A 24,240-nucleotide genomic window follows, 5' to 3' on the forward strand; every position below is an offset into this window, starting at 1 on the left:
GAACCGAGTACGCTGAGTATTTGAATGCCGTTCACCAAGTAGATCTTCTTGCACCGAGCAATTGTTTTATTAATCTTAGTGCAAGTAATGCACCTTGCCGTATTGCTGTATTATTAACGTATTTTGTTTCATGAACCACTGTAGTTGATGTATTGTTTAAATAGAAATAAAACAATTTATGAACTCCATTACGCTTTTTATTATTAATTCCTTCACCAGAGGCCCACAAAAGTAACTACTGGTGTATATCCTGACAAGAAAACCCCGGAACGTTACAATATCAATGTGCCCGAATTGTTGAAAAATTCATTTAATAGGACATGCTGTATTTTGTGACTCCTAAATGACTTTTTTTAGCAATTATTACGTAGTTGGTCTTTTAAATTTAGAAACAATCACTTATTAAGTCTGTCGGTAAATTATAACCAAGCCTATCACATATGTTATACCTAAGCTAATGTATATACTAGCTTTTGCTGAATATATATGTAGGACTCTAAAGTGCGACGGGGGACGCTAAACTACGATGATCACGCTAAAGTGCGATGGTCTACGCTAAAGTGCGATGCTTACATACGCTAAAGTCCGATGGTCCGCGAAAGTATAGATGTAAAAAAGTAGTTTGATTATGACGTGAACAGTCTTTTATACAAACCAAAAAATTATGTACATGCCGAAGATACATCACGAATATTTGATTAACAACTTTTAAACCGGAATGTGCTTGACTTAATTTCAAACCTAACCGGGCTAAGTCGGACAAAATTTTCGGGTGCTGGAAGAATTACTTGTGTCTTGCGCAGCATAGTCCTTTGACAACATTTCTATATAGATACAAAATAGTATACACAGAGGTATCCTGTTTCCTGTATCCTGCTTCTATTCGAAACGAACAGATACTTAAAATCATTGTTTACGTTGCAGTCTTCTTAGGGTTTTATTGAAAATTAACGTCGGTAAAATAGAGGTATTTGTAACTTTTGTGACGACGGTAAGGGGGGTGTTCATAGTAGTGATAGACTGTGTGTACGGCAAGCTAAACAAATAATCGCATTAAATCTCTTTTTTTTTTTAGTAATAATTACGTGGTTGGTCTTTTAAATTTAGAAACAATGACTTATTAAGCCTGTCGATAAATTATAACCAAGCCTATCACATATGTTATACCTAAGCTAATGTATATACTAGCTTTTGCTAAAAACAAAATTTTTTAATCCATGCACTTTTATCCCCTAACCTATGGTCCATTGCATGATACACCATCGTGCATTAGCAAAAAAGCAACCATCGCACTTTAGCGTGAGACACCATCATACTTTCGCGTAGACCATTAGAGTACCATCGCACTTTAGAGTCCTACATATATATATAAGAAAATTATTAAAAGATAATAACGGTTTCAATTCATCACTTTTACTAGTACTTTCACTGCTTTCGCAGATCTTCAGGTAATGTGACTTGTATATAAATAAAACAATTGATTGACGTTAATAACATTAACGATACCAATTTTTTCTAACAATGGTATGACGTTAACAAATACAAGGGAGACTGCTAATCTGTAAAATGTAACGTTAAGGGCATACAGTTTTGATCCCGTATTTACTGTTTGATAAAAAAAAAATCATATAGACTATTTTTTCCTGATTAAATCAAATCTGTAATAAAAAATATACCTTCATGTGCTACTTTTTGAGTAAAATGAGGTTGAAATTTTGTATATTTGCTCAAAATTTGTGGCCGTATTTTCCCTTTCGAAAGAAAGACATAACTTTTTTGTTTGAAAAGATAAACACAATTTTTTTTAGTTAATTAATTTGTGATTTCTGTATTTTATAAGTATCCTAAAAACTATACATTTTTTTTATTCAGAATTAACTCAAATTTATCAAATGTTCATGAATGTAGAAAAAAAAATATCATTTTTTGCTGTATATTTATCCAATTTGAAAAAATTGCACTATTTAAGTTTTCATGAAAATTGGCACACATAATCTTCTTACGTAATCAAACCAAATGGCATTTTCAAAAAGAGGGGTCCATGAACTCATTTTCAAGTTAAATAAGTTTGAATGATAAAAAAAAACAGTTGAAAACTGAATCTTTTCCCGATAAGTCATAGTTTGACGTCGCGAAAATATTTATCATTTAATCCCGGGCTGAGAATGTTTATGAATAATTCTTCTTTCTTCCTACGGAGAAAATCATTTTGACGATTGACCATATACAATGGAAATATTTTAAATCGTCCATTAGAACAACGATTGAAATGGTCGTTTGCCCTGATAAGTGTTAAATCTTCATGGTTGGTTTGCTGTCTATGTAAAGTCATTCTAGTCCGCAGTTCTTTTTTTGTCTCTCCAACATAGAATTCCTCACAATTTGAACATATGAGAGAATAGATGACATTTGAACTTTTACAAGACATATTTTGTTTAACAATAAAATGCTTTCTATTTTTGAAATAAATTGAACTTTCTTCTATTATATTTGGACAAGTCATACATCGTTTATCGGTACATATTTTTACAATAGGCAAAGTTTCATTACAGTCAAACTTTGTTGATGTTAAATAACGTTTTAGACTTTTCGACTGTCTTTTGCTGTTGATGATCTTCTTTTTCTGTAAGACTTTGTCCATTCTTTCACTTTTGTGTAAATTTGTTTCAAGTTTTCGCATAACACTAAATATGTTATAATCTCGCGGGTTATATGTTTTGACAAACGGAATAATTTTGTTTAAATTGTTTGATGATTCCTCGGAAGTTTCGGATTGCTAAATGGTCTGTAAAAATAAGATCTTCATGCCTTATATATATTTCTCTAACTCTTCGTCAATTTACGATATTTCTCCACTCAAGACAGTTAAATGTTAATATTTAAAGCGCGAGGCTGGCCGAGCTTTTTAAATAATTAAAATATAACTGTTGAGAGTTGAGAGTGGAGAAATATTGTAATACACGAGTTACAGTGGAGGAAAGTTGTGTACTTTTGATGTAACGTCACCAGACATGGTCGCCTTTTTTCATGACGTCACAATAAGAAAACTCTGAAGAAAACAAGAAAATTTAACGTCACAATTAAATTTCAACCAATAGACCACTTTCGAGTTCATCCATCACCGGCAAAAACTCGTCAATTATGCACGCCTTTATGACGTCATTTACCAGATAGAGGGGGTCGCCTGTATCCCTGCACTATTTACGTTCATCAAGCGTCTTAGTGATCGTCTTTGTGCAGGATAAACTAGAAATAATGGTTGCTCTGTAGGTACTTACTGACAATTCCCTAATGACAGCAGTGTTGATTGTCAATTTTGAAAATTCAATTTGCCGAATAATTCGTATAATATAGAATTATAGTTTTCCAACCACTCGCTCAACATTGGAAGGGAAGTGACGACGCCCCAAAACGCACAAATGACGGTGATAAAAGCGCGTATAATTGACGAGTTTTTTCCGGTGACGGATGAACTCGAAAGTGGTCTATTCTTTGCCGAGAACAGATTTTTCACTAATGAGGAGAAATATTTTTTCTCACACCTCTCAGGAAATGTGAAAATAGCACAAAAATTAGAGAAAAAAATTTAATCAACGTGTGGTTCGTTTGATCTCAGTTCTCCATTGGTTTAAATCCGATTATGACGTCGAATTTTCTTGCTTTCCTCTGAATTTCCTATTGTGACGGCATAAAAAAGGCCACCATGCCTGATGACGTCACATAGAAAGAACACATCTTTTTGCAGATCATCGAAAAGAAGGAATACGTTTGCCTGCATGTTGTTTGAAAATCATTAAAGAAACAGATTCTACCACCAAATCTCGTCTAATACGATATTTATCCACTCTCGGCGAACATCGCGTTTTAAATTTGAAAATTTAACTGTCTCGAGTGGATAAATATCATATCACACTCGATGCAGTGGTAGAATCTAAATATAACTCGTCTCAACATCAACCCAACAATGTTAGATCTGTAAATTTGCTTTCGCATTTTTTTTGTTTTTTCCTCGCCGGGATTCGAACCCATGCTACTGAGATATCGTGACACCAAATCGCCTGCACTGTAACCGGCGCGCTAGACCACACCATAAAAATGAAGCTTTCGGTGACCGGGTGTTACCTTTCCACGTCAGTTTTAATCTAGCGTCGTACTAAAGTACAAAAAAAAGTCATGATATATAAGACATGAAGATGTTTTTTTACAGATCAGCTAAATTATCTAAATGGTCTGTAAAAATAACATCTTCATGCCATATATGGGTCATTATCAAAAAACATGCAAAGCTATGTTATTGGGTCTTTTTAAGTCACAGACATGAAAATATATCAAAATAACACTTGCTTATGTTAGATATGAATGTTTTGTGATACTCAATATACTGTTTACAGTATGAAATGTTTAAAAATATATAAAAATATCCTTAATGTTTTCTTAAACCCTTGAAGATAGCCAGAATTAACTGTTATCTTTTACTAAAAATCCTTTCAGACTTGAAATGGGACTATTATTCATATCATTTGTTATTATGATTTATCATTTTTTATTGCAATTTTGATACATACAAACATTTTTTAATGATTTTGGGAGGTGTATGTTGGTTTTATAATAAAAAATTTCACCAAAAGGAAATGTAACATTGTTTTAAGTCAATGGTGTTACCAAAGGACAAATTGGTAGGATAAGAGTTATCTTTCGCAAGATTTGGGCATTTACAACAATTTCTCCCTTAACAATGTTACCTGTAAGCATGTAATGCAAAAGAAAACAAACAATTATGTTGAAGATTTAGTGAAAAAATTGTAAAAGTAAGTAAAGGTTATATCGTAATTGGAAATAGTGTCCATGGTGTACCCTTTCTAAAAATCATTTTCTGAAAACATTTCCTTAACTTTGAATAATGAAACATGTTGATTATAGAAACATGCACCAGTAAAAACATATAGAATAGGGGAATGGAGCACTTATTTCGTAACTGAATCTTAAAATACACCTTAAATCATTGGTGTTACTGTCAATGGTGAGACCATTTTGATAAAATAACACCATTGACCAGTTTAGTAACACCACTAAATATATCATGACAATCAGCATTGTTTTGTGTTTCTTTAATGTTCAACAAGGTAAACATCATATTATTTATGAAAAACAATACTTATTTAACAATGTTTTAACAATATCATGTATTACATATACACAGTTTTCACAAACTGATGTATGCTGGTAACACCAATGACACTATTTAGTAACACTATTCACATTTTTAGTAATGGATTATATGTTATACAATTTCAGATTTTTTAGCCTAAGAATTATTTTTTCATCTTTTTCTTTTGCTCGGTGATCTTGGCTTTGTGTTCAGTACTTGATAAAGGTAAAATTTGAAATGTGATGTCATTGGTGATACTTTTGTGTCATTGGAGTTACTGAAGGGTCAGTGGTGTTACTATATAAAAATGCGACATTTTTTTTTTAATCTTTATTCATAAATGAAAGTGTTTTAGGTCGTTTACGAAGGGCTAGGTATATTATTATCATTTAATCTTATATAATTCATACATATTCAGATTAACTGTATTTTTTAGTATTTACAATGGCCATAATTAGGACAGCCAACTTTTTTACGACAATGTATTCTGAAATTTATGTTTAAATAGAATGCACAGCTATATGAATAATGTTAATAAGTCGTAATTAAAACCTAAACAACAAATTGGAACAGTTGTTTGATATTAAACAATAATATTTAGTACCTAAATGTATGCTTTAAATTGGTAACACCATTGACACGACTCTTTCAAAGGATGACCTAAAATTGTTAAAATTGAAAAAACTCTTCATTTTTCCCATTGCATATTTCTGAATATTTTTGCTACCATACTATAAAATAGCGGGACACATTTAAAAGTTTTTAACGATGACATCATTTTTCAAAATACTACCTCGTCGAAATTTGCACTTTTTTTTATAATGACCCACATATGAGGCGCTGCTGTTGTATTGATTTCTAAAGGATTATATTTATATTGCTATCACATGTTTACTATCAGAGCTTATGATATACAATTATAAAATTGAGAATGGTATTGGGTATAATAGTATCATGGTTTATTCATGTTGTTGGGAAATTATCATTGTATATATTACGATTTTTTTGTTTTTCTTCGGCAATGAAATATGGTTAGTCTATAAAAAAAAATCTGAAATCCTTAAACATTATGTCTCAAATTTCTTCCATTAGATTTTTCTTTTCTCTATTTCAGGCAGTTCGTTTTCTGCGGACACAAGACCAGCCATGTAAGCATGTTTTAACGTCGACATTAATAATGGTCAAAATTATTAAAACAAAAATGAGTACTTCAGACTAGTTTACCCCGTTTATATCTATTTCCGTGTGCTAATTAAGTCATTCTTTTATTTTCTTTATTCATATCTTTGTGATTTTGTTATGTAATTTGAGGGTAGGGGTGGTGATTATTCTTGTCTCTGTTGAATAAGTCGTTCTGATATAATGTTGAGCAGTTGGTTTTTTGTTGACAATCATTTGTTGACCTTAAGATATATCTCTCATTTATTTGTGTATCACGGTTTGGTGTCATCATTGAACTCTATATAAAACTTAGATAGAAACGTTCCTGATCAAAGTCAGTATCCTGAGCAAACGGTAGATGTTTTTTTTTCTCCTAATCGTATTTTACAAACAAAAAGATTGTTCTGCATGCACTATTTTAATAGATGCAATTATAACAAATGCATAAGCTTTTTTTCTTTCAAAAATTCACATTTGACAAACAAAAAAGAGTAGGTTTGGAATACGGCTTTTTCAATGTCTCTAGCTTTGATGTCCATAAAAAAAATCCCGATATTTTTTTTATGTGCGCTAAAATTTGTTCCATGCAAACAGCGATTTTCTCAATTATAATAATACTTTATTCAGAAGCAATACAGTTTATAGGATACATTTTTACATTAATTTATAAATGTATCAGTGTAATTTTAATAACAATAGTTTTACAAAATACACATAATTATGGTGGAAAATGACCCCAATAAAATGCATGTGATGAATACGGAATACAGCTACAAATAACGTATTTTTCGATATTGAACAAAAATGTACCTAAATCAACCAAAAAGCGATTTTCTTAATTGAAATAGCTGCATAAATGTGAGCATCCACGTAGTATCATACAGGAATTGGTAACGATGTAGAAAGCGACATTTAGAAAATGGATCCGATACAAACGAATTTTGATGAGAAAAAAAATCTATGGACTTTTCACTTTTGATTGTATGCGAATTTTCGGGGATTCCCATTTTCCTGTCCAAGGCATTACATTTTGAGTAAGATATGAAATATTGAAATTTTCAAATTATTTGCTTGCACTGGGATCGTAAATAATTTAAAAAAAGGCAAATCAAATACATTTGTAATTAAATTTTGTGATTTCACTCGTTTAATGGTTATATATAGTTTCAAAACAATAAGTGATTAACAATGTGTAGTATAGTAACATTCAAACACTTAAATGGGTTCCTAGAATTTAAATGTTGGATAAGATACAATAGGCTGTGGTATGTCCTCGCATAGTCAGTTGTAATATAGTATATGTACGCAGAATGATAAGATGGTTTCGTAACGTCCAGTGGCAAGTTAAATGTATGTTCAGGTGATCGAGAGTATGTTAATGATATATGAATGTAAATCCTGCTTTGTAATAAATCAACACGCTCAGTCTTAAGTTTTCTAGTTCACAGGGTATCAGTATGCACGAAGTCATAACACCCAACCAAGACACATAATTCAGACTCAGTCTTTGCTCTCACTCGAGTGCTTTCCATTGGTGCTCGAGGCCAAAGAAATCTAGGCTATTCATTCCTCAACTTAGAATGAATTTTTATGATTTTATATAATTTCTCTTTTTAGCTGTTAACTTTAACTAACTTCTCTTAAAATATTTACATAGATATCATGCAGCACCACACACGGAACCGCAAGTCCTTCCATACGACGATATTCAAAATTGCCCTTATGATGACTGTAACGCAGACCTGACAAGTTCTCCATATATCGATGTTATCGATAGTGATGACGAAATCACTGGACCTGAAAGCAGCTGCAAGTATGAGGAGATTGATTGATACAATAGACCATGAAAGAGAAGCCAAGAAAAGAGCTAGAATAGAAATGTGTTATATGTAACTGAATGTTGTCACAAACGTACATCAATTTGTATAAGATGTCTTGTTTATCATTTTGATCTATTTGCTACAAATGTATAGTGTACATATTTGCTTTTCGTTCATTAATTTTGTACATAAATAAAACCGTTAGTTTTCTCGTTTGAATTGTTTTACGTTGTCATTTCGGGGCCTTTTATAGCTAACTATGTGGTATGGGCTTTGCTCATTGTTGAAGGCCGTACTAAAAGTAGTAGCATTTAACTGCAAGAACATCAAAACCAGCACTACTGCAGTTAATAAATTATTGGAGAAGAATGACATAATTCTCATTCAAGAACATTGGTTGTTTCAATTTCAAATAATTTAATTAATGAAATAGGCACTAATCTGAATTTGAAGGTAAAGCAGTTGATAAGTACAATCACATACATCCAGCCCAAGTACACAGGGGATATGGGGATGTTGCAGTTATTTGGAAAAAAGAAATTGATCATCTCGTAAAAGCTACTGACGACGGAGGCGAGTGTATACAATGTGTAGAATTTTTAGACAACATGTCAAAGCCATTACTAATTGTTTCAATATATATGCCGACACAAGGTTGCCATGATTTGGATGAATTTAAAGAGTGTATTGATCAGCTATTCGAAATTATGCAAAAATACACAAGAAGTCATGATATTTTGATTGGAGGTGACTTAAATGAAGATTTAACTAAAAACAACAAAAATCAAAGAACTGAATATCTTCTTCAATTTATAAAAGACTTTAATTTACAAGTCTGTTTCAATGGATCCACATGTATAAACCCTAAGGGACAAGAATGCAGTGAAATTGATTATGTTATGTACAGTTATGGAACAGATAGGAACTTTTCTGAAAAAACCATCATTAAAACCCTACACTCAAATGTATCTGACCATTACCCAATAGTTGTATCGTGTGAAACAAATCTACAAAAAAAACGAAATCAAAACACCAGTACAACTAAACCAAAAATCAAATGGGACAAGATAGATAAAGAAGAATATAAGAACTTAGTTGATCAGAAGCTTGAAAACTTGAATATGCAGACAATAAGTACACCGAATAACAACAAGGAAATAGAAACATCAATAACCACAATTAGTAACATCTTAGATAATTGTGCACGTAAATGTCAACCAACGAAGCAGAAAAAAAGAAAGATGGGAAATTTACAAATTTGGAACCAAGAGATATCCACAGCATATAAAGCAATGAAAATCACAAACTTACAATGGTATGAAGCGGGAAAACCATCATCCAATCATAATACTTTAACTAAAAAAAAGGAGAATAAGCAAAATTTTCGCAGGGTATATAGAACAGAATTAGCGATGAAAAATTCACAACTTAAGGAAAAAATAATGAGCACTAGAACTAAAGACACCAAAATATTCCATATCCTCGTAAACAAACAGAGAAAATCATTACGTGGTTATATTCAAGATCTGCATGTAGATGATGAAATTTTAACTGGAAAAGACAATATTATGGAAGGCTTTAGAAAACATTTTGCAAACCTTGCAGTTCCTTCGAGAGATGAAGACTTTAACTATAAAAACGAAAATTCAATTAAATATGAGATTGACTTTATAACCGAATTAACAAACAACTCGGATATTAAAGAACCAACAAAATGTGAAATATACAAAGCTTTAAATTCAATGAAGAAAGGGAAAGCTTCTGATTCATTTGACTTAACTGTTGAAAATTTTATATATGCAGGGGATAACCTCATAGATTCTATACATCAAATACTAGTTGACATTTTCAAAAAAGGATTAATTCCAGATCTACTTAAAACAGGACTTCTCTCTCCAGTATTTAAAAACAAGGGATCAATTTTAGAAATAAAGAATTATCGTGGCAAAACAGTTTTCCCAGTTTTCTGTAAAATCATCGAATCTATTAAGAATTCGGCCAATAAGTTTACCAATTCAATGTACTTTACAAAGAGGTTTCACACAGAACTCAGTTCCATTAAATGCGTCATTCATTTTAGAAGAGGTAAATAGAGAATTATTAGATTTTGGAAAACTGCTTATAATAGTATTATTAGACGCTAAGTCAGCCTTTGACGTTGTGATTCATCAAAATCTAATGCGTAATTAATATCATCTGGCAATGCAAGACAGACATTGGAATCTCATCAACAATCTCCATAAACATGCTTCATCTGTAATAAAACTTAATGGAAAAATGTCAAATGAATTTATCATTTCACAGGGAGTGCGTCAGGGTTGTTTTCTACAAGATATATATAGACCTACTACTACACCATTTACAACATTCTAAGTTAGGAAGCAAAATCGGCCATATTCCATGTTGTGCAACAGCCTGTGCGGATGACATTATTTTAAACACGACAGATCCAAACGAAGCACAAATATTACTAAATATGGCTTATGAATACAGTTGTAATGAACACTACAAATTACAACCACAAAAAAGTGTTGTTATTGAGATGGAGAACAAAAAGAAAAATAGACATAGCTGTATAGATCTGAGATTGAAAGACAAGAAGCTACCAGTAGTAGAAAAAGCAACACATCTTGGAATACAAAGATCAAAATCCAGAAAGGAAACGTTAAATAATACCATCAACGAGAACATCAAAAAAGCAAGGAGAACAGAATATAGTCTCATGGCTGCAGGTTTTCATGGAAACAATGGTTTAGATCCAAGCACCTGTATTCATATAATGAAAACCTATGTCTTACCAACATTACTTTATGGTCTGGAGATACTGATACCAACTAAATTAAATATTGATAAACTGGAAATGTTTTTCAAAAAACTGCTTAAACAGATTTTGTCTCTACCGCAAAATGCTCCTGATGTTGTACCTTACATTATATCTGGAATGATCCCTATTGAAGGACAAATACACATTAAGGGGCAGATAAATCTGTTTGATATTACATCTGGGACTTATATACTAATTATTAGTATGTACATGGTACAGAGGCATATACACATGAATATATGTCTCTGCATGGTATAATAGTCCCAGCTTAAATGTAAAGCGTTGCAGTCATAATAGTCCACATGCTGAAATACCTTGCCTGCTTTACTTGATTGAATTTATGTTTGAAGTCTGCAAATATGAATGTTTTACGACAAGTACCACACAAACTTAACATTAAAATGAGGTCACGGCTAGATGAGACACGGAAGATAAACATGTACACACTTAGTAAAATCATTCCATACACCGAATATAGTGGTCGTATCATTTAAAGAACATGAAGATGAATAGTTTTTTTAATGACCTTGACTTCCCACGAGGGTCTTGCACGGTTGGTTATATAATTATAGTATCTGAGAAACAGATCAAACCATAATATCTCAACATCGACAATTGGACCATGAAACTGAGGTCAAGGTTATATGAAACCTGCCAGTTGGACATGAACACCTTATAATCATTCCATACACCAAATATAGCTGACCCATTGTATCTGATAAACAGATCAAACCATAAAATCTTAACATTGACTATTAAACCATGACATTGCAATATGAAACCTGCCAATTGAACATGTACACTTTACAATCATTCCATACACCAACTATAGATGATACATTGCTTATAGTATTAGATATTGGACTTGACCATAAAAACTTAACCTCCATTATGGATCCATGAAATGAGGTCAAGGTCAGTTTAACCCTATCCGACCGACCACGTAGAACTTGCAAGGAACCAACATACCAAACATTGTTATCCTATTACTCATAATGAGTAAGTGTTTCACATGACCACAAAATAAATATTTTCAAGCACAATCAACATATGACGGATGGAAACTTGGTAACATTAGTTTTGCACTCAGGCCTTCTACCACCAAGCTTTATAGGTGAATGCTAAGACTATATGTTTTCAACTTATGTAAAAGTACTTAGTATTTCAACTCTTATTTTGATGAATGCAATATAGTTGTGTTTCAGTTGATTCTAAAGTCTAAATGATGACACCATAGGAAAGGTTTCTGCTAAAACTAACCAAGTTTATATACATGGTTGAGATAATTCCTACATCAACAGGCATGTATACCGACAAAACAAATTGGAAGTTTATAACTGCAGGGAAAAAACCTGAAACTCATCAATTGACAGTTCAGGATTAATGTGGTGTACTAAGAAGGTTGAGATTCAATCTGCTTTGCATATGAAATCCTCCCTATATGCCAGTTGTTAAAGCTGTTGAACTACATACAAGTAAAATTGGTCTAAAATATTAAACACTTTAAAAAAAGTGACTGCCTTATATTTCAAATGCATACTTAATACATCCTATGGATCCAAAAGTTAGTCCTTTAACATAGGTCTCAATTTGTGAGATAATTGCAGTTTATATCAACTTCATTGCATTCTTTCTATCTTCAATGCCGAATTTCCATGTGCAAACATCAGACCTTTTTGTCAGTAAATTGGGAAAAATCCAAAAAATGTTACATTTCTATACACCAACTTATTTCCCTGAAGTCAATTTCACTTAAGAACTTATGACTAAGATTGATTGTAAGTCATGAAAAATTCAGTATACTTACTATCAATCTTAGTCATAAGTTGTTTTGTGAAACGGACTCCTGATTAACATTTTCTGTAGTGTTGACCAAGTATTTGAAGATATAATCTTGCTGGTCACCTTTTCTTTCTATGCCAAAAAAATAAATTGTTTAAGGGTAATGACTCCTATAGACCTCTTTGGTTGAATATACTATTTTTTGGATCATATCTGTATGATATTAACCTCACTGTTCAAATTGGAACTTTGGTGTACAAGTTTAGATTTTTAGCATTGTGAATGATTTTCATAAAACTTGCATGAGGCAAACTTTAGTTATAGTGTATATTTTTGTTCTTTTTGCAATTTTCCAAGTTATAAATTGACATGCATAACTATAGAACAGATATCCTAATTCCAACTCTGTCTGCAAGTTTTGGTTCTTAGCATTGCGTATGAAGTTTGGATGAGGAAACTTCTGTTGAGAATGCGGAATTGAAAATTGAATGGAAAAACAGATGGACTGGGATGGATAGGCGGACAATTGGTCAAGTGTGGTAATTATTAACCCCTATGACAAGCATCAGTTGCATACAACTGGTTTTTTTTTTGGCAAATAGGAACTTGGTGAGTGGTGGATGTTCAAATGCATAGAAAAGCTTGTTTACATAATACAAAATTTCAGGATACAGGGAAAGAGTAAAAAAGTATTCAGTAACCAGGAAGTTGAAACAGGGATGGATGTCACATTTCTATCAAGCTATTAAGATGTTTGCTTTTCAATTTCAAGAAGGGCAGATTCATAGTTCCCTAATGGAATGATGTGAAAATGTTATGGAAAAAACAGACAAGCTGACAAACAGAGTTAAACCAGTATAATATATGTTTTTTAGACAGAAGAACAATAAGTAATGTACTGTAGAAGTATAATATAAAATATCAAATTATAAGCACAAACATCTTTTTTTATTACAAAACTACAACAAATATTTTAATTTTCATTTTTCATATAACATTAATTTTCGATTAATGAACCTTTCGTCACTATACAAGAGTCATAAATCACAACAATATCAAAGACAGTCACAGAACTTCAATAATGAAATGATTACAGCACAATGAAATAAGTTATTCCACACCAGTGTCTCAGTTCTCCCTACGTCAGGAGAATTATCACAGTAAAGCATTCTATTATTATTGTAATAATGTCAAACTCCCGACTCCATTTTCATCTGATTGACTCTCCTCATTAACTCATTCAACTCATCTCCCCTGAAATAAATAAGATTATTTGTTTAATGAAAATTTGCTAAAATTTCGTCACAAAAACTCATAGGTTGACTAAGAACATAAATTGTTTTTAATCTTAAAAGACAAATAGTTTTAGTTCTTATATATAGTGTTCCCAAAAATAGTGCATGTATATGGTATCCTTTAAAGGCTTATTTTTAAATTCATAGCTGGACTTATTTTTAATTTTTATAACTAATTTAATAGTTTGAAGCACCATATCATCATTCAAACACATGTAAATATCAGTGTTTTTGAGCACATCTAAGACTAATTCAAGGAAACTAAATAGCATTTATTTACAAGAGTGGATCAATCCCCTATATAGTGTTATAAAATTTTAAGTAACCCTAACCCTTACCTAACTCTAAAATTAGTGCTAGTACTATGAACCTAACTCTAACCTTAAATTTGTTCAAATTACTTAACTTTGACCCTCAGGTAATTAACGTTTACTAAAGGTTTTAAAAGTTGTGATGACAAGTAATCTGCTTATCACCATCAGATGGGTCACTAATCCCTTAATTATTATTAAACCTCATAATTGACCATCATTATTATCTATTTAAGTTAATTCAGTCAGTCAGCATTTCATTTTAAACATTTCTCACAATTCTGTCATATTTTCGTCATTTGACAGTTTGAACAAAATTGATAAATCTTCCTGGACAGTTCACATGTATTTTAATTTCAATATTTCCCTTACGATCATAATTTGCAGTTTGTTTGTCATAGTTTTGTCATATGTACGTATTTTCGTCATACTTATATAAATATTCATCAAAACAATTCGACAACTTGGATTAAAAAGAATGAACTTTATTCAAAACGTTCTTTTTAAAAATATTTTCACTTGCAAACAGGTGTTTCCTATTCTATGTACTGCGCATGCGTGAAAGTTCGTAAATGAATCCAGTTTCATTCTAAAATAATTATTGTCACTTCCTGTTTTCATTTCATTTCGTTTAAAAATTGAAAGTAAAACGTGTTATATTCTCGATTAATTAACAGTCTACAGTCATTAGAATCATCCCAATAAATATACATTCAGATCCTTGTATCCAACTTTAAAGAAATTAATACCAAATATCGATTTAAACATATTCAAACATATTTTCATGGATATTAATGATTGTGAAGTGAAAAAGTCGTTACAACTTCATTTGTGCTGTGATTTAAAAAAATAGATGCACCCCACTTTTGTTGATCGAGGGAGTCACCTGAAAATATCTGAAGTGAAATTGTGAACCATATTACCAGATCCCTGTTTTTATCTTCATATTTTAGCATTACATCAGTCAATTCATGCAATATTGCCAATGCCTACATTAGCAATCCTAAAGTCTTCAAAGATCCTAGTCTTTGAAGGATTTAGGCATATATGTATAGCTAGTATAATATACATCCTAGACCCCTTGCTATTATCAAAAATAATGTTGATTTTTTTATCTCGAGCAAAAGTGACTAAAGCCCTCAAAATCCTAGCTGAAACCCTGAATTTATGACCTATTGACCATAGGTTACCTTTAAAAACTTGATTATCTCACATCAAACATAATATTAACAGTACTTAATTCAATTTAAAACCTGAATTGTTTGTTTTTAATAAGGACCTTATACAGTTTCCCATACAATTAGGATCAAATTGCAAACTGGCTTCTAACAAGAGGACAATATGAAGTTATTTAACAGACAATAGGCCTCAGACCACAATTAATTCCCTTTGTTCGTGGTCTAGGAACATAGTTCCAAATTATTATATGGGGTATTTCTTCCTAAGTAATCTGTCTACTGTTATCTTTAAAATGTTTACTATTTAAGTGGTCCTATCAGTTGCATATATATTGAAAAACATGTGGACAAAAAATATTGTTGAAATTGAAAGTAGTGATTTGGACAAAATGAAAGTAGGGTAAAAATTAGCCTTTGTCATTTATTCAAGATTCAAATCCTACCATTAGGATGTTAATAGGGCTCTCGAAAGAAAAAGCACTAATGAATTGTCCTGTGACAAGCATATTTAATTAGAATAATAATGGTCTATAAGCAGTTAAATTTATTTCGTGTTTGAAACGGTGCAAATTTTATAATTCAACTTGACTTTAAACAAAAAATGCATTGTAGCCAAGGGAGAGAATAATTGTGTTCTGAGGCCAATCGATGTAAAATAATGGTAAAAGCTCTAATTGGCAATTGACTTTACAAAATTTACATTAACCAAAAAAAATGTCATGTTATGTAGAGTTATGACTCATACAAGTATCAAAAGTTTCAGTATAATTTAGGCTGACTAAACAAGTTTTTCTCAAAAATACCAAACACCTACTCTTTTCTCATGGTGTCTTTAATCTGTTTGAGCTGGGTATCTTTTAACACAGGACTTGACACAGAATTATTCTTCTGGTTATCGATCTGTCTCTTCTGATATTTCTGTTTTATTTCAAGCTGAAAGAAAGCAACAATAAGATGAAAGATATGTATTGTGATTGAGTCTTCATTCATACACCTTAATGCTATTCCTTCCAATCTGAAGAAGTTTTGATATAACACAACTTTTTCATTCAGTTGAAGGTATCTGGGGCCCTGTTTAAACAAAACAGTATGCATTAAACTTTTCGTAGAGGCATGTTTTAACTATGGTAAATTACTTCGGTTAAAATTTAACTTTTCTTCTGGCTAATATTTCTTCTATAAAATAAATTATTATAAATAATTCCTGATAATTGATTTGTTCATTATACCAGAAATATTTATAAAAAAATTGCAACTGGAATATAACTGCTACTTTCATAAAAGTGAGAGGATTAGCGTTAAAAAAACCAGGTTCAATCCACCATTTTCTGCGTTTGAAAATGCCTGTGCCAAGTCAGGAATATGACAGTTGTTGTCCATTCATTTGATGTGTTTTATCCTTTGATTAGGGACTTTCCATTTTGAATTTTCCTTGGAGTTTAGTATTTTTGTGATTTTACTCCTTTTTTTTTCATGTAATATTAACGACATTTTAAGACATCAAACATAAAGTTTGTATCAATTATAAGATTTTTCTGCTAATAACCAACATTAATAAGTATCAAGAGGCTTATCAGTTACCAATAAAAAAAATATATCCATGTGTAGTATCATCCTGCAAGTCTTTACTCTTTTAAGAAAGTAAATTAAAAATCCAACGCGGCAAGGCTAGAAGTTTTAAAGATTCATATTATATTCATGTTTTCAAAAAATGATTAAAATTGGACATAAAACCTTTATTAATTTTAATCAATTTCATCCAATCAGCATGCTCACTAAAGGTTTTTGCCAAGAAAATGCAATTTAAAATTTCCTTAAGGTGGGTACCTAACACTACAGGGAGATAACTCTGTAAAATCAGCTAAACATTTTAATCACGTTGTATTGTTAAGAAAACATTAAGCTTCTCAATGATCAAAATTACTGTTTGTCAAACTGCTATATAACCAACGAAATTTTTCTGATAAAGTGGTTGGTTCAAATTTTTACATTTTTGTCAAAGGGTCAAAGTAAACATTTTGTCCAAATTTCATGAAATTTAAACGACCCAAATTAATTTTAGTCAAAGTATTGGGAACCACCTTAAAAGGATAAACCAATCATCAGAAAGTTTTGCATTTATCTACTAGATAATTACTGTGCAAGCTGAACTCCCTTTAATAATGCTTTCAAACAAAGTTCTATTTCTACATGTAATTCATACCTGCTGTAAATTAGTTTTATAACTTTCTAATTTATCATGCATTGTTTCCAATTCCCTCTTCATGGTCCTCTCAGCCTCAGAAAGAACTGGAAGTCTGGCTTGTAACTTTCTCATTATACTTTCTATTCTGTTAAAAAAGAAAATTCTCTATGCACATCTGTTTTTTTCTTTTATCAATTTTTACCTTAACATATAAATGCAGCAGTTTAAACAGTCAATGACATATTTTATATTCCATTTATTTCTCAAACAGGTTCAGGGGCCAGCTGAAGGATGCCTCCGGGTGCGAGAATTTCTCGTTGCATTGACGACCTGTTGGTGACCTTCTGCTGTTGTCTGCTCTATGGTTGGGTTGTTGTCTCTTTGGCACATTCCCCATTTCCATTCTCAATTTTATCAGATAGCAATGACTGATATCTTTTTGTCTCACTATTGATAAGTATTATCACTGATTGTATGGGTAATGTATGCTACTCCTAATTTTTAAAGGTGAAAGCCGTGGACATGATGGATATTCTTACAAGAGATTCCATCATACATGTTATAGGACACACCCAAGTTTCATTTTAAAATCTAGGAGATATATTGTACAATTTATTGATGCTATTGGTAATTTATCAATTTAAGTATTGAAAAAATTTTGTTAGCATCCCTGCTTTTAGAGAGAGATTAGAAAATGAAAATGGAACTTTTTTTTTGTCACAATCGTTACCAAGAGCATAATCTTGACCACTGATACAATAAACTAAACCAGAAACAAGTATTATGCAGATTTTGTAGAAGAAAGCTATTTGCATAAAGGACTGACGTAGTGAAATTTGTGGCAGGAATACAGACATCTCTGATGTTAAGTAGTTGTCATTTGTTTATGTAATTTATATGTGTTTTTGACATTTTTTATATTGATTAGACTTTTGTTTTTTCCCGTTTGAATGGTTTTACACCATTAATTTTAGGGCCCTTAATAGCTTGTTATTTGGTGTGAGCCAAGGCTTTGCGTTGAAGGCTGTACATTGACCTATAATGGTTTACTTTTATAAATTGTTATTTGGATGGAGAGTTGGCTCATTGGCACTCACACCACATCTATGTGTGTTTGGAATTTTTATGAAATCTATCCTGTTACAAATTTTTGCAATAATAAAAGCATCTTCAAATTTCTAAATTTACCTTAAATATAGCATATGACAGTGGTGTACTTTAAACAGTTGACAACAATGCTTGAGTGTATAAAATTTAGTGATATGGTATTTTATTCCAATTAAGGAAGTAATATTTTTTTTTTGCAATAATATATTTCCTTTTTTAATAAGTACCTTTTCAGAATCTCATCATTTTTATCTTGGCACTCGTCACACTTGACACCCAGTTCTCCTGCTCGGTCATGCATGTCTGCCTTTAACTGAGACAGGTAATCCAAATCATTGGACTGGGTCTCCTTCAGATTTGTTAATATCCTTACTCTAAAAATAGAAACCAATATAACAAATCACTCAAATTTTAAGATGAGAAAAGTGCAGACCAAATATTGCCTGGAATTCATTATTTTGTTTTTAAAATTACATGCCACACTCTAAATAGAAACACATAAAACAAATCACTCAAATTTAAAGGTAAGACAATGCCTATCAAAATATTGTCTGGAACTCCTTTTTTAGGTCCTGAAATTACATGTCAGTCTCTGTGTTGCTTATTGGCAATTGCATCCCTGCTCACCCTTACAGTATCACCATTCCTATTGTATTCATTGTTTAATTGTTCTCGTCCTGAACATGCAAGTTATACTTGCCACTGGACATTATTCAAACATTATCTATCAATACTGTAATGGCAATTTTTTTAGGTAGCTGGAGAGCAAGATTTAATGACAACCATATCAATTTGGAGATGTATTTGTAGAAATGATAAAAAAAAATGTAATGGTATAATCTATGAAAATGCAGATAGATTCACATTGTGCTTCAAAATATTTTGGCTTAGTAATATTGGAATTGGAATTGACAGGTGCCTCATTTTCAATTTTAAAAGATGTTTCTGTTATGTAGTTGTTTGAAGTTCTAGTTAATTCACTGCATCAATTTTTGATAGTAACAAGAGTGCACATGCTGAAATGTCTCGCCTTCTTTACTAATCATTTATGTTATATTGATACTTCTAAATATAAAGCTTTATCAAGACTGTCACATAAACTTAACATTAACCAAGAAAATTAAACATTGATCAATGAACCATGAAAATGAGGTCAAGGTCAGATAAACCATGCCAGGCAGACATGTACAGCTAACAATGCTTCCATACAACAAATATAGTTGACCTATTGCTTATAGTTTAAGAAAATATAGACAAAAACACAAAAACTTAACACTCAGCAATGAACTGTGAAAACCATGTCAAGGTCAAATAAAACCTGCATGACTGACATATAGATCATAAAATATTTACATAAACCAAATGTAGATTAGATAAAAAGACCAAAGCTCAAAAACTTAACTTTGACCACTGAACCATGACAATGAGGTCAAGGTCAGATAACATCTGCCTGCTAGACATGTACAGCTAACAATGCTTCCATACAACAAATATAGTTGACCTATTACATAAAGTATGAGAAAAACAGACCAAAACACAAAAACTTAACTATAACCACTGAACCATGAATATGAGGTCAAGGTCAGATGACATCTGCTAGTTGGACATGTACACCTTACAGTCCTTTCATACACTAAATATACTAGACCTATTGCTTATAGTATCTGAGATATGGATTTGACCACCAAAACTTAACTTTGTTCACTGATCCATGAAATGAGCTTGAGGTCAAGTGAAAACTGTCTGGCGGGTATGAGGACATTACAAGGTACGCACATACCAAATATAATTATCCTATTACTTATAGTAAGAGAGAATTCAACATTACAAAAAAATCAAGTAGTCACTGAAACTTGAAAATGAGGTCAAGGACAATGGACATGTGATTGACGGAAACTTCGTAACATGAGGCATCTATATACAAAATATGAAGCATCCAGGTCTTCCAACTTCTAAAATATATAGCTTTTAAGAAGTTCGCTAACACTGCCGCCGGCAGATCACCATCCCTATGTCGAGCTTTCTGCAACAAAAGTTGCAGGCTCAACAATAAATTATTTGACACTGTATACACAGAAAAACAATAAGTCATAATTCAGGTTCATTATTTCAAAAATATGAAGCAAGAATATCAACTTAATAAATTGCACAAGAAGTTCCAATGATTCAGTTTTGGAAGATTGGAAAACCGCAACAAACACTTAAATCAAAAGGTCTATAAACAATGTTAATAAATTTCTAAACATGTACATGACATTTCTCCTTTTCCAAATACACACACACTTGTTTGTTTAACTTAAGTTCTCAAAGTTGGCAACACTGCTTAATAAAAGAACTCTTACATGTATTTCTAGAAGCATGTTATTGCATGACCACACAACTTGTCATAGTGAGCCTAAAATATCTTATTACTTTTCAAACCTTACATGTTAGGACACAAATCAAACTACACATACATTCCTTGCATAAATAATACTTAATAACCCTATGAATCAATTAAACAGCCGTCCAAATCAATTAAATACATGTACAGAATATAACATGTCACTTATAAATGGCCCCTCCCTTAACCCTATTAATCAATTACACAAATGTCCAAATCAATAAAGTACATGTATAGAATATGACATGTCAATTATACATGGCTCCTCCCCCAACTCCTGTCAATCAAACTTTGGTCATTGATCAATTAATTTATTCCAAATCAATGAAGTACAATTATAGAATATAACATGTCAAATTAAACATGGCTCCTCCCCTAAACCCTGTCAATCAAACTTTGGTCATTTATTGAAATGATTGTCATGTTGTTTTAGACCCTCAGAAAACAGTCTGAGATCTCTAGGAGGAGGAGACTAGTTAAATCCGGTTCACATTATTGCATAATAAAATATAATGATAAACATCATCATAATCTATGTGTCAAAAGAGGCGAGAAATTCTTCAACACTATTAACATATTTACTTTTAATTAGCATTCAATTTTTTAAAAAGTCCTATTAGTCAGAAGTAAAATTAAATTATTCGTATTTTCATTTTCTTTCAACCTTTGACCCTTAACAATCATAGGTTTTCTTTGTTTAAATTGTTTCACATTATGTCACGTCAGTACTTTATACAGCTGATTTATAATAGTATTTTTTTGCTCATTGTTAAGGGGTTGTACATTGACCTATAGTGGCATAAATCTGCTTCAAAGGAACTCAGTTGGATAGTTTTCTCATTGACAATCAAACACCATCTCTTTATCTTTATACATATTAGCTGTAAATTTAAAAATCATTGCATGCATTTATTATTGTGATTTTTTCATTTAAGACTTATATGGGATTTGTCGTTTCAGACTAATATGCAATTTTAATTTTTTGCAATGTTGAGAAATATCCTGTTCAAGTCATATAGAAAAGATTTCAAAATGCAAGTTTAAATTAGTGTGATTTATGAAAATAAAAAAGATGCAATTATAACTCTGTCACAGTATTCACCATTATAAAAACTTGCAATAATTTCTGAATTTACAGTATTTGCTGTAAAAAAAAAAAAAAAAAATTTCAAAAAAGTTCGATCTTTGGAAAATTATTTAAGCTGTATTTTTTGGAACGTATAAACTCTATTCAACTCTAAAAAATAGTATATATATATATTTTTTGTACAAACAATTTAGACATGTATGATAAAAAGGTCTAAAATGGAGATTTGTTTATTTATTTGATAAGCAACAATGTAATTTAATGATTTTCCAAACAATAACAAACAGACATTAATGTTATTGTAAAGAGTCGCAGACGTGGACACTGTCCTATTTTTGTTACAATAGTAGGTGCAATCCGGCCATAATGGTCAGTTTATGATTGACCAATTGACACTAAGTGACGGTTTATATCCAATATTGTCAGCCAATACTATTGATAAGGTGTTTAATCTGTCGTTAAGACTGCATTCCTATAACCAATCGGTCAAGATATTTCATGGGAACTAGGAGTACTTTTTATGATAAACTTATATACGACTTTATGTCATTATTTAAATAAAGGTCAATCGATTTAGCTCTGGAATTATTCTTCAAATTGATTTCCTAATTTTTATATTTTTGTGTTCTTATTCATTTTAGATACACAATTTATTACACTAGAACATAATAAATACAACAAATTATAGACACTGGAAAAAACAATGCTGGTTCTTAAATTTTTATCTATAATGTTATTTAATTTATTTCAAAATCACTACCAGAAAATATTTTTAGATTGATGTAAATGCAAAATTACTAGCCATGGTTGATATCACAGAATTATAACAAATAAATAGCTATAATCAAAGAGCAGAATGCTCTGAGGGATACGATTGCCATAGTTTTCATTGACACATGTATAGCAGTTCTGCCAAATTTTCATTAAACAAATGCATGAGATTTGGCCAAAATTCAAAAGATCAAAGAGGAAAGAAATAGATCCAAGAATACTGTTGCAGAAAAAGCATGAACATGCGCGAGTCTCAAGCATTTTTGGCCGGTAACCCTGGTACAGCTGGATAGTATTATTCTCTAAACTAATTCAACTGCACATGCAAAATGTAACAATCTGAACAGTCACTCAACTTAAAGAATAGCCAATCCCCGTTACAAGTGTATGAGCCATGTACTTATTGTGTTTTATCGAATTATAGTTATCCTGTACCATTGTAAACTCGTACCATTAAAAAAAACCTTGTACCAATGCAAACTCGTACCATTGCTAACTCGTACCAACTTATTTAAATGCATTCAAATGGTGTTAAATGATGAATATACATGATATACTTTACTGTCACCCAATACCTCTTAAGTCTGTAAAATGTATATAATTTGAAAGTACAATGACCAATTTGTAGCTTATGTTCCTTGTATATTGGATAGAACATTCTGTGGCAGATGTATATAATTAAGGTATATACAGTTTCACCCGAAGAAAATTTTTCATGAATAATTAAATCTTAGCAGTTAGTCAAAATGATTGCCAAAATTATTTTTACTGTCTATAAATAAATGTAACAATGAAATTTAACTGATTCCTGTTAAGGGGGTCCGCATTTTCCCCGCAAAAAAAGCACATGGCTTTCAACAATTGTAAACATAGCATTCAATTTGTGATCATGGATTACAGCTTTAATTAACTTAAATTGGATATATACATATTCAACATGTTCAATTTTAATAAGGTACAGTTAAAGCAATGTTTTAACTTTCATCTGGATTAAGTTCTACAGTGGCGGATCCAGAACTTTTCCTAAGGGGGAGCCCGCTGACTGACCTAAGAGGGGGCCCGCTCCAGTCATGCTTCAATGATTCCCTTTATTATCAACCAAATTTTTTCCACAAAAAAAGGGGGTGGGGCTGGATCCGCATATGTTCTAGTTTGAAAGATCAGTTAAAACATTAATGCTTTAAAAC

The 24,240-nt window shown here is 31.5% G+C and overlaps 3 protein-coding genes across 4 annotated transcripts in view; 2 read left to right on the top strand and 1 right to left on the bottom strand.

Annotated features, from left to right (window-relative positions):
• Positions 1-8,426, top strand: part of LOC139527120 (uncharacterized) — a 28,451-nt gene extending 20,025 nt beyond the window's left edge. Inside the window, exons 7-8 of the mRNA XM_071322393.1 lie at positions 6,264-6,297; positions 7,968-8,426. Of these exons, the coding sequence (XP_071178494.1) occupies positions 6,264-6,297; positions 7,968-8,142 (209 nt within the window). The 3' untranslated portion in view covers positions 8,143-8,426. The remainder of the gene's footprint in view (positions 1-6,263; positions 6,298-7,967) is intronic.
• A 345-nt stretch (positions 8,427-8,771) lies between these two features.
• Positions 8,772-10,223, top strand: LOC139526204 (uncharacterized). The gene has a single exon (XM_071321331.1). The coding sequence runs from the start codon at positions 8,772-8,774 to the stop codon at positions 10,221-10,223; it is 1,452 nt and encodes a 483-aa protein (XP_071177432.1).
• A 3,439-nt stretch (positions 10,224-13,662) lies between these two features.
• LOC139527121 (nucleoporin 88-like) overlaps positions 13,663-24,240 on the bottom strand; it is a 32,537-nt gene continuing 21,959 nt past the window's right edge. For both annotated transcript variants that reach the window (XM_071322395.1, XM_071322394.1), the window contains exons 12-15: positions 19,040-19,186; positions 17,724-17,850; positions 16,335-16,453; positions 13,663-13,990 (exon numbers count right to left, since the gene is read on the bottom strand). In XM_071322395.1, the coding sequence (XP_071178496.1) occupies positions 13,927-13,990; positions 16,335-16,453; positions 17,724-17,850; positions 19,040-19,186 (457 nt within the window). In that variant the 3' untranslated portion in view covers positions 13,663-13,926. The remainder of the gene's footprint in view (positions 13,991-16,334; positions 16,454-17,723; positions 17,851-19,039; positions 19,187-24,240) is intronic.

The sequence above is a fragment of the Mytilus edulis genome, chromosome 6 (assembly GCF_963676685.1).
Source record: "Mytilus edulis chromosome 6, xbMytEdul2.2, whole genome shotgun sequence".
Classification (NCBI taxonomy): Eukaryota; Metazoa; Mollusca; class Bivalvia; order Mytilida; family Mytilidae; genus Mytilus; species Mytilus edulis.

What these genes read in the sequence shown, in the direction of transcription:
- LOC139526204 (XM_071321331.1), top strand. Translation starts at nt 8,772, where the DNA reads ATGCCGACACAAGGTTGCCATGATTTGGATGAATTTAAAGAGTGTATT.